The sequence below is a fragment of the Phocoena sinus genome, chromosome 1 (genome assembly GCF_008692025.1).
Source record: "Phocoena sinus isolate mPhoSin1 chromosome 1, mPhoSin1.pri, whole genome shotgun sequence".
In the NCBI taxonomy this organism is placed as follows: domain Eukaryota; kingdom Metazoa; phylum Chordata; class Mammalia; order Artiodactyla; family Phocoenidae; genus Phocoena; species Phocoena sinus.
The window spans coordinates 133,112,882-133,124,481 of NC_045763.1; the positions used below are offsets into that span (position 1 = coordinate 133,112,882).

At 47.0% G+C, this 11,600-nt stretch overlaps 1 protein-coding gene across 1 annotated transcript in view; it reads right to left on the reverse strand.

Annotated features, from left to right (window-relative positions):
- Positions 1-4,087: 4,087 nt before the first annotated feature.
- ASTN1 (astrotactin 1) overlaps positions 4,088-11,600 on the reverse strand; it is a 337,153-nt gene continuing 329,640 nt past the window's right edge. Inside the window, exon 23 of the mRNA XM_032604868.1 lies at positions 4,088-7,252. Coding sequence (XP_032460759.1) covers positions 7,189-7,252 — 64 coding nt within the window. The 3' untranslated portion in view covers positions 4,088-7,188. The remainder of the gene's footprint in view (positions 7,253-11,600) is intronic.

Consider the following 11,600-nt stretch of genomic DNA (forward strand, 5'->3'; position numbering starts at 1 on the left):
TACACAGTAGTCATGTCAAGTGCCTCATGAGTTGCAGGAATAAAATGCAAGAATCATTTACAGTCCAGAGGCAGTAGCGTCACCTCTGGATGCCAAAGGCAGGGAGTATTTGAAAGATGGTCCATGAAGGATGCATACGAGCTTGACAGGCAGAAATGGGAAAGGGGGGAGAGAAGAGTCCAGGCAAAGTGAAGAACAGGGTTGACCCTATGGAAGCAGGAAGGGGAAAAGGCTGGGTGATAGCAGACGTCCCTGGGGCATCCAACTTAGCTAGAAGGGAGAACTCAGCTCACATGTGCCCTGCATTTGGCAAAGGCAATCTGATTTAATCCTCACAGACAGATCTGCAACTTCCACTATTTCATTTCACAGATGTGGACACCAAGTGTCAGTGTGTAAAGAAAGTTCCTTAAGGTCATATGCCTGGCACTAGAGTCAAGCCTGGTTCTGTGAGACACCAAGATAGATAAAAGAAGGAAAAGAAAAACCATGGTTCATAGGATGGGAAAAGGCAAAGGAGAAGTGGAGAGAGATGTCAAAGACAATGACTCTGCGTTATCTTTATACCCATAAAGGTTATCATCACTGACAGAAAAGGGAAGCCAGGAGGAGTAAGCTTCTGAAGAAAGAGCATGTCTTTGCTTTTTGATAAAATCAGTTTAAAAGCCAGATAGAGGGCTTCCCTGGTGGCGCAGTGGCTGAGAGTCCGCCTGCCGATGCAGGGGACATGGGTTCGTGCCCCGGTCCGGGAGGATCTCACCTGCTGCGGAGCGGCTGGGCCCGTGAGCCATGGCCGCTGAGCCTGCGCGTCCGGAGCTTGTGCTCCGCAACGAGAGAGGCCACAGCACTGAGAGGCCCGCGTACCGCAAAAAAAAAAAAAGAAAAAAAGAAAAATTTAAGTTCATATTACTAAGTGCAGGTTGGGATGGGAATCCAACTTTTCTGTCTCCAAATGTGATGTACTTTCCACTACATGAAGTCCAGCCCACTAGACCCAGAATGAACTCAGATTTTCCCAGCTGAAATGGAAAAGTTAAATGTCTTTTTACTTGTTTATATTTCAAGGTGCTCATTGGTTTACCGGTGGCTTTCTTAGTAGCTGATGGTAAGAAAACTGACAGCAAACCTAGAGAATCGTTCCAGGGCCCTCTGCTCATGCCAGGCCCTGAGTATAAGCAGATGCCCTGCACATGCCCATTAGGCCAGCTGGACTGAGACATCTGGCAAGGCTGCCTTCTCCCTAATAGTTTCCCCAGGGAGAGTCCTGGAGAGAGACTTTGGACCTCTGGTTTCCATTGACTGACAAACTTAAATGACATGATGAGTCACCCGTCAGCTGGGAGACTCACTACTCTAAGATTCCAGCCAATCAGATGTTGAGGGGCTCAGGATGGCAGGAGGGTAATATGGCTTTTCACTTACAAATAACTCCAGGGCGTCTCTGGATCTGGCTTTGGGTCATCTCTTTTTATGTCACCCCAAGAAGACCACTGGTTCTGGACCGATAACATTTCCGTTTGCCCAACGGTTGGCTCAGAAAAAGGGATGGTGATGAGAATCTTGTATCTTGTAATATATGTCCACACCCATAAAACCTACACATGCCCTGGGTATTTGGAACAAAGTTAAGACTCATTCGAACATAATGATTGTTTCCAAGTGTGCGTGATTTGCTGATGATCCCTTTTTTTGTTTGTTTTCCCCTTGATCCTGCCACTAGATCCTCGGGTTACATTGCCAGTGTTAAGTAAGAACTGGTATGACAATGGCAGAGTTCATTCTTTTTTTTTTTTTTTTTTTTTTTTTTTTGCGGTACACGGGCCTCTCACTGTTGTGGCCCCTCCCGTCGCGGAGCACAGGCTCCGGATGCACAGGCTCAGCGGCCATGGCTCACGGGCCCAGCCACTCTGCGGCATGTGGGATCCTCCCAGACCGGGGCACGAACCCGTGCCTCCTGCATCGGCAGGCGGACTCTCAACCACTGCGCCACCAGGGAAGCCCTCCTACCATGGGTTGTCCTGCCTAATTGTGAATCAGTCTAGTATTAAGGAAATCACTGTCTCCCAGGGCTACAAATTTTATATCTGGACTGTTCTGACTTGAGTGAAGCAAAAAAATACCCAAATAGCTGGTGATATCAATAAATACTTATTGAGCACCTATTCTGTGCCAGGTGCTAGGGATACGGCAGTGAACAAAACATAGCTCCTTATTTGGAAAGACATTGGTGGAGACAGACTATACAGTGAAGAGTGCTACAAAGAAAACTCAGGTGCAGTACGTGGGGTAAAGGGGGTCCGGGCTGGGTAAGTGCTAGTTTCTATAGGGAAGGTCTGTGAATGCTTCTCAACAGCAGGAAGTCAGCTGCCCCGTGAATACCTGCGGGGAGAGTGAGCCAGAACAGGGGGCAGCAGAAGTGAGGTGGGAGAGAGCTTAGTGTTGTCTGCAGAAGAGCAGAGCGAGGGATGCAGGTGAGGGCAGAGAGGGCTGGGGGATGGGGAGGGTCACAGAGGGTCTCCCTAGCCGCGGTAAGGACTCTCTGGCTTTTCCTTGGAGGGAAATTGTTTCCCACACCAGTTTCTCTGTACCTGCACATAATCCATCGCCTGTGCTTGCTCTCACATCCATCCTCCTCCTTCCGGTTTGCCTTCCTCTCACCCCCGCTTGGGCTGCCATCACCTCCTCAACTGCCATGGTAACATCACCAAGCCAGGTCCCTTCTCCTGTCTCTTCCCCAGCAGTCCGTTGGCACGAGGCTTCCACGTCATTCCTCCTGTAGCACACCTTTCGTCCGGTCACCCGGGACTCAGGGAAAGGAGCTCACGGTGTCTGCCTGTCCTGAAGGATCAAACCACTCTCAGCACAGCCAACCTGTTACACTGGCTTCCCGCTGCTTCCCAACTAGTGGTCCTCCCCGGCCACACACCACCCCCCGCCCCCGCCTTCCAGTCAGAGAGGATGCGCCCACAGCCCCTGAGGCTCCTGGTTCTGCTTGTGCTAATCCCGGACCTGGATGCCCTCCCTCCATCTCCACATGCCCCAAAGCTGCTCATTTCCCAGTCCCCTCTCGTGTCCTCCAGTTCCGTGAAGCTGTGCTTCCTGCCCCATCCGATGAGACTTACTGTGTCCATGGCTCCGTATTGTCCTCCCCCAGGATCATCAACCTGATGGACTGATGTTTTGTTACCTGTGTTCTTGTCTTTCCCTCCTATTCAATCGTAAACTCTTCGAAGCCAGGTGAACTCAGGGCTCCACTAGACCATGCGATACCTTTTCTGAGAAATAAAAAAAAGCTCCCCTTCATCTGAGTGAAAGCAAACCAATGTCAGAGAGCATGGCTTGAAACGTATAGCACGGGCTGGATTTCTGGCCGTATTCACCCCCTGGACCAGGCAGCCTCGGGCAAGACACCACTTTACATCTCTACACTGTGGCCCTACGAACACCATCTTACTTGATTTTGGATCTCTGACACTGCCTTGCACAGTGCCTTGCCTGAATAAAACCTTAAAATTTGCTGAATTGAATCCCAATCCTGATTCTGGGAATGTGAGAATCAAAAGAAACGAAGATGTTGCGTTTGGGGTTGGAGGGGGGTGGGTGGGTCTGTGGACACTCGAGTTTTATGCTTTGACTGGTTCTTTAACAATAGGCTGAGCAAGGATAACACAGGGCCAACACAGAAGACTCGGTTGTGAGTGCATAGTTTCAAAATGACTCATTTTGAAGCTGACCATTGAATTCAGGGTATGTCGGTCAGTTTTATGTTGAGGTGTGCTTTAGCTCAGCTAAGATGTGCACATTTTGCTTTTAGATGTGTAGTCCACATGGATTAGGAAGAAGCAGCAACTGTCGATTAGGCAAGATTGAGACTCTAAGAGACAACCTGACCTGAGACGAAGTGAATTGATCTTGAGCAAGTTATTTAATGGCTTAAGACTCAACTTTCCCATCTGTAAAATGGCATGATAATTCCTAACTTAGAGAATTTTCATGCAGGTTTACTACGATAATTATGAAGTGCCTTCCATGGAGGCACTTTTTTCTTTCTCTTTTTTATAAATTTATTTACTTATTTTTTGGTTGCGTTGGGTCTTTGTTGCTGCACACGGGCTTTCTCTAGTTGCGGCGAGCGGGGAATACTCTTCGTTGCGGTATGCGGGCTTCTCACTGCGGTGGCTTCTCTTGCTGTGGAGCATGGGCTCTAGGCGTGTGGGCTTCAGTAGTTGTGGCATGCGGGCCCTAGAGCGCAGGCTCAGTAGTTGTGGCACATGGGCTTAGTTGCTCCGCGGCATATGGGATCTTCCTGGACCAGGGCTCGAACCCGTGTCCCCTGCATTGGCAGGCGGATTCTTAACCACTGTGCCACCAGGCAAGTCCCCATGGAGGCACTTTTAAAATGGTGATTATAAGTATTATTACCCGAGATCAATAGAAGTATCCCTGGTACAGGAGGAAGAGAGTAGTGGGGATGGTGACTGGCTGGCTTTTGAGTTTCTTTTAGCCTGGGATGTGAATTATTCTAATGGGTATTCCTCTCTCTCTCTCTCTCTCTCTCTCTCTCTCTCTCTCTCACACACACACACACACACACACACACACACACACACATATACACACACTCACATGCTCACATGCAATTAAGTGTTCTATGAACCTTTGGCTATGTTTTAAATATAATTTCATTTAAAGCCATGCTATGTGCCAGTTCGAGGCCCCAGATTAAATAGTTAGAATGTGACCCTGATTCCAAGTATTAAGGGGAGGAAAAAAATTGTTTAAACTATGTCATCAAGAAATGTAATTTATTCACAATTTTAGAGGGTCGTGTTGATGCCAGAGCATGTCCTGGGGCTCTGCCTGGGCAGCATACTCACGAATAAGCAAACTGGATCCACCCATACTAATTGTAGTTTTAGACAATTTACCTTCACGAAGTAAAGAGGGCCCCAGGCAAGGATCGTGGCTTGGGGAGAGTAACAGGGTTTCCTCTAGATGTAAATGACATTCCTGGAGGTACCAAGGCATCAGGACTTGACTGACTCAAAGTAAATTTTGGTAGAAATCGTAGGCATTTATGTATTCATCTTGATCATTCGGAGAGTACAGACCTCAGACTGAAGACCTAGTGTGGACTCGCAGTTCAAGGAGACGTTGGGCAGATGAGTCTTTTAGGGCCCGTTTATAAAGCGGGGATGAGTTTACATTTGCAGGGCTATTATGAGCACTCAATAGGGTAACCTTAGTAACCCTTGAAAGCACTTGGTACACAAAGTGTTCCGTGTGAGTTTCTTTCCCATAGCATGGCTGGAGTTCAATAAATACTTATTAATAATAAATATTTATTAGTGAAAGAATTTCCTTCCTTCTTTTCCATTGAAGTGCCCAGTACCTTCCTATTACCATTTCAGGTGTACTTAAAATCTCACCGCTTGTTTCCAGTTTCCATTCATGCTATAGCTCAGACAAGAGTTTCCTCTAAGCTAGTTAAGGCTTCGGGGAAGAGGAAATCGGACAGGAAAGAGTTGAATCTGGAGAAGGGTTGAGTCTGGCAAGACCTGGAGGTGAAGGCAAGATCAGATTCTGGCAATATCTTTTCCAGGCTCTAGAAGGGAGTTCCAGGCCTCCTTCCTCATAAACAACTTGGCCAGCAGTTGTCCACAATACCTCATTATTATCAGGATTTTATGAATCTCCTGGCTCGTGAAGCCTCATCTAAGCGCTGGGCTTCAGACACAGACCCCGCCTTGACCTCAGGCTCTTGTGTGCTCCCCAACACCAGCTCTTCAAGTCATGCCAGTCCCACCCCCTCACTGTCCTTGTGGTCTTATCTCTCCCGGCGCCAGCGTCTTTCCAGACTCGCCTCTTCAACCCACTGCTGCCCATTCCCGTGGCTAACACACACCACGGCTCTGTCTTCTGTTTGATCCAACCGTGAGGGTTTTGAGATCCCAGGTCCATGCCCACAGTGAGAATACCACGCTGGAGAAGGGCAGGCAGCAAAGGAAAAGACAGAAGTGAACTTTTGCGGGGAAGAACTTTCAAAGTGCCCGCTCACTCCCTGAAGAATGTCCAGCTCAGAATTTTGGGGGGAAAAAACAATAATTTGTAGATCACGTCTCTCTTGGCTTTTTGTGGAGTTTTCCAAATTTCTTCTGGGAGGTCCCCATTCTGTGCCCGGGTGAGAGGAAAACCCACACCTGGGAGGTCAGCTTGTCTTTTCCGTGCCTGTCTTCGTCCTGAGGAGTCCTGAGAGCTAGGGCACTCCTTGCTCGTGGCCTCAGCCCAGGCTCTGTGGGGAGGATGAAGTTCCACTCAGACATTCCCGCGGCTGCTCAAACCCAGTGGGACTTTGTTAAGTTCTGGGCTACACCCTCTCCTTTGAGTGTTTGCTGGTATTGCTGGGGCAGCCAAATGCCCTTTCTTTATGTTCCCCTCTCCTTGCCCCACACCAGTCAGCTCCATCGCCAACACCTCTACTGTGGGTCTCTTCAGATTCCTTCCTAGTCGTCAAGGGACACGGAAGCTACAGGGTGAGGATCAAAACATCTTCCCCTGTCTGATACCCGAGAGTGAGGAAGGTCCAGAGACCTGAAGTGCTTTAGACTGACCTTGGTCAGGGGTTACCGCGGTGTAGACACGGTAGATCCATGGGTGTGGTTGAACGCTTCCGTTCTAGAACTGTAGAGACATCTGCGTAGTTGGAATGGTCTGCCTGAGAATACGACCAGGCTGGAGGGCGGGAATGACTTTTACGCCAGTAGAGACACAAAAGTCAGTGAGATCAGACGTGGGAGGAATTCCATTTCCATGCATGCCAATAAACTCAAGTCACAAGAATCCTTGAAAGTGCATAGGCCCAGCTCCCTAGCCACGCCTTCTCCACAGCAGGGACTGACGCTGTGCTGAACACCAGGAAGGAGCAGGAAGACGTGGACATGTAAAAGATCGCCGAGTCTCGTTTGTCGGTTCTGCTGCATACAAGGAAACCCCGACCCCCACAACAGCAAAACAAAACAAAGAGAAACAACAGACACAAAAAACGTGTTCAGTCAAGTTTTGCTGTTGGTTTAGTTGAATCACCCTGTTGATGTCACATAGGTTCCAAATCCACACTGCAGCATCGGAGAGCAGTACAAAGGGTACGCTCTGGCTCCCATACTTACCTGCCTTACGGTCTTGGGAAAGTTACTTAAGATTTCCAACTTTCCTCATCTGTAGAATGTAGATATTAACAGTGTCTGTCCACAAGCTTGTTGGGAGAATTAGACAAGAGAAGCCATGTCAAAGTGATTAGATGGTGCCTAGCACATAATAAGCAATCAGTCAACGTTACTCGCTATTAAAGACAACAACGTCTTCAGTGACAAATCTCACATAAAATGGTAAAACCTCTCAGAGAAAGTTCAGTTTCAAAGACAGCACGTTGTAGTACATACAGACGCTGAAATATAATGTTGTACACGTGAAACGTGTAATGGTATAAACCAGTGTTACCTAAAAAAAAAACCACAGGGAAAAAAGAATGCATAGTATAAACTTGAAACATGTTTCCTTGCTACCCTATCATGTTGTCAAGAAAAAGCTACTGGGAAAGGATAAATGGCTGTGGCACATGTGGCTCCATTTCAGTGTCTAAGAACAGTAAAGACAGCCAGGGAGCACCAATACTGTGGAGCATTTACTAGGTGTGTTCCAGGCATTGTGCTAAGCGCCTCCAAAGCATTATCTCATTTAATCTTCAGGCCCCTTGTGCCAGTTGTTAAGCTACACTGTCTCTCAGCTCAAACCCACCCTCTTGTCCTCTGCTTTGTGATGCTGCTGTTGAAACACTGCAAATTTCAGTTCTTTTTTGTCAGCTTCATGTTAGGTTTCATCAGTAGGGGCCACTAGAGGGAGACTGGAAGAAAGAAGGAGAATGGACGGGTTGGTTCCTTTGGGTTTACTTGCGGTTCAAGCAGCAGCATCCTTCTAATGGCCCTTTACCATGGCAGCAGCAGTTGGTTCTAGTCTCTGTCATCTCTGTGCCCTTGAAGGACCAGCTCTATTATGTTCTCACAAAGAAACTCCATCACCAAGCAAATGGCCTCTCCTTGAGGAAACCTACTTTCTGTTTCCTCCCTTTGTTCTCTGAGTCCAAGAGCGGTGGCTGCTTCTTGCAATTATTCATACCTCTGTGTTATCTCAGTATTTCAAAGAGTTTTGCTCTTTTGCTCCTCCAGTATCTTTTAACCAATTCCCTACATTAAATTCTCTCTGTGGAAATCCTGACTGCATCTTAACTGACACACTGTGCAAGAGGCTGAAACAGATGGGGACTTTGAAATCCTTTGTTTCCTGCCACCTAAGACACCAAATTAACACCACTAACACTATCTTAAAATACAGATTTAGAAATGAAAGAAGAACAGTTCAGAAAACATAAATAAAATGCTGTGAAAATGATCACATAGTAATGGGGCCAGAGGTTTCAGAAATGTGTTTTTTGTTCTCACTCTATTTCCATGATCATTGCACAATGAACCTATATTCACTTTTGTATATAAGCTATATGACATTATTATTTTATATTATGGTGCATACATAAATGATTTTCCTGTATAGTCCTGATTTTAGGTATTCTGTGTCTATTCTTTTTCTATAAATTAGGGAAGACAAATGCATGGCACACATTTTGCCATTCAGCATTTCCATATCAATGTTAGGCATTCATCACTCATCTCACCACTCTTTCTGGCCAGATACAGATCCAGTCTCAGAATCCTTTTCAAATCACAGGCAGTGGGACTTCCCTCGTGGTGTAGTCGTTGGGAATCCGCCTGCCAATGCAGGGGATGTGGGTTCTATCCCTGAACTGGGAGGATCCCACATGCCGCGGAGCAACTAAGCCTGTGTGCCACAACTACTGAGCCTGTGCTCTAGAGCCCACGAGCCACAACTACTGAGCTTGCGTGCCCTAGAGCCCACGCACCACAACTACTGAGCCCGTGCACCACAACTACTGAAGCCCACGTGCTCTAGGGCCCGTGTGCTGCAACTACTGAGCCCACGTGCTGCAACTACTGAGCCCGCGTGATGCAACTACTGAAGACCGTAAGCCTAGAGCCCGTGCTCCGCAACAAGAGAAGCCACTGCAATGAGAAGCCCGCGCACTGCAATGAAGAGTAGCCCCCACTCGCTGCAACTAGAGAAAGCCTGCGCGCAGCAACAAAGACCCAACGCAGCCAAAAAAAAAAAAAGAAAATACAAATCACAGGCAGCCACTACACTTGATCAAATTTAGCACTCAAGTGAAAACCCATTCGCCATCCTTGCGATCTATCTTCAGGTTTATGGAAATTTCTTTACTTTCGTCATCAGAATTTATGTTCCAGATTGTCATTCAGATCCTAAAGAGTTATAAAACTTTTATGTCATATGATATGTAATAATTTTTAGTTTGAAGTACGTATTAGTTAAGACCCAGTTAGGAAAGCAGAACACATTTTAGATCATTCAATAGAGAAAATTCAAAATGGAAAACTAATTAGAAAGGCTTTGGAATAACAGAAAGGGCATGTGAAAAATCGTGGGCCAACCCAAAGATTGGCAACAGCAGGAAGCTCCTGCTTTGAGGAGATAAGACCGTGTTACTAAAACTCAGGACTTGGAGCCACCTAAAGGGAGCTGAAAGCATGGCAGGAATTTGCTGGAGGAGTTCTGAGGCCAGAGAGGCAGCTGGAACCACAAAGAAGATGCTAACGACACCATCCAGTCAGAGAGAGGAAGAAATACACTGGTTTCCTTCCTCTCCCTGTCCTCCAATCTTCCACAAGTGCCTGCCATTGTCCCACGGGCTGGAAGCCTGTTGGCAAGGCTGTGTGGAAAATGTAGCTTGCAAGAGCCAGCTCTCTGTGACACACAGCAGAGCAGCAGAAGGCCGGGGAATGGATCTGAGGACAAAGAGGCAGTTGGCTTTTGAGTAGTATGGGCATTACCAAGTTACACTCAACAGTCACTGGGGCAAAATGGCGGTGAAGGCATGTCCAACCTTGTCTTACCGACAGGCTCTTAGGTCCCGGGACACCACAAGGACATGGCAGGAGACGGTTTCATCTCTAAGCCAGTAGGTCACAGAACACTGTCTGACTCTTTGGACAGCAAAGGCCTCAGGGTTACCTGACATTTGAATTTTTCTGAACAAAGGAAGTTGCTCCTAATTATTAAGCGCAGAATATGGCTGAGGTTTTCTTCCTGGGAGAGGTAGTAAGAAATCAGTTACACTAATGGGTAGCTCTGTGTGAACAGACATATTCATAAACTCTAAGAAAAGGCAGTTTTGGTGAAGAAACAAGATATCAAAACCTGTGCGTTCCTACAGGAATCAATTCAATTACAGCACACACTGCAAAGCCCTGGCACAAAGAGGGTTTTTTTTTTCCCCTCACTTTAGAATAGTGCAGACATGAGCCAAAGCCTGGAGTCCCACATGCATCAAAGAGAAATTGTCAGCTGTTCTATATAACACTGAGGTTTCATTTGACACTAAGCCGCTCATTCATTGGTTCACTTGAAATGACAATGAAAAAGGAGGTGGTGATGGAAACAGGGCTGGGAGCCAGTAGGTTATCAAAATCAGGCTGGCTCCTGGATCAACATGACCAGCTATGCTGTCCTGAAGGGCAGGAGGTTTTTGTTTCCCAAGATCTCACTCAAGTATCGGGTGTTACCTAGGATGCATGCAGGGCACAGAGAACAGGGCAAAAGAACCACGAAAAGCCAACACAAGGCTACGTTCAACAGATAGAGCTTGAGTCACGGATTTTCTTGACTCTGCATTATCCTCACGAGACAGACAAAAAACAAGCCAAACAAATCCCAAACCAAGCCAAACAGACAAGCAAACAAGCTTGGAAACAGCTATGCACGCTGAGTTGTTTTCCTAATCGTGGTAGGTTTGTATTGATCCACATTCTCTTTTATGGTCTGACATAGGGTGACCAGCCAGTGATTTGTAAAAAAATCTCAGTGGGAGTTCTTCCCTTTCTAGGAAACTCAGTAAGAAGCCAACTCATGAATGGCGGAGGCAGGATGGTGTAATGGTTAGAGTCAGAGAGCCCTTGGTTGAGAGGCCTTACTTCTACTTCACTGTGAACTGGGGCACGTTATATAAAATCTCTGAGATCCTGCTTCCTCTTTCCTGAGAGTATCCAGTTCACAGAACTGCATGAAGCTTGAGGAGGAGCCTGCAGTTAAACTGTTTAGCACGGTGCCTGGCACACTTTAAGGGTGGGATGTACACATTCACATCCAGGAAGTTCCAAATGCAAAGGGGCAGAAAAGCAAAATAATTAGAAGAAACCCTTCCCTTCTAATATTCCTACTTTGTCCCCAGTTGTCTTCTCCTTTCTCTCTCTCTCTTTTTTTTTTTTGCTGGCCCTGGAACAACTGTCCCCCTTCCCAGGGCTTCCACTAAGCCCCTGAGGTTGGCCCTCTGAGAGGTATTGGAGTGAAGCATCCAGCCTTCTTTTTTGCTCTTCTCTGTTGCAGCAAGACATTCACTGCTGCAAGGTGGTGAGAGGGACGTTATGCTTACGTAGCCCAGCCCGGGTAAAATCACC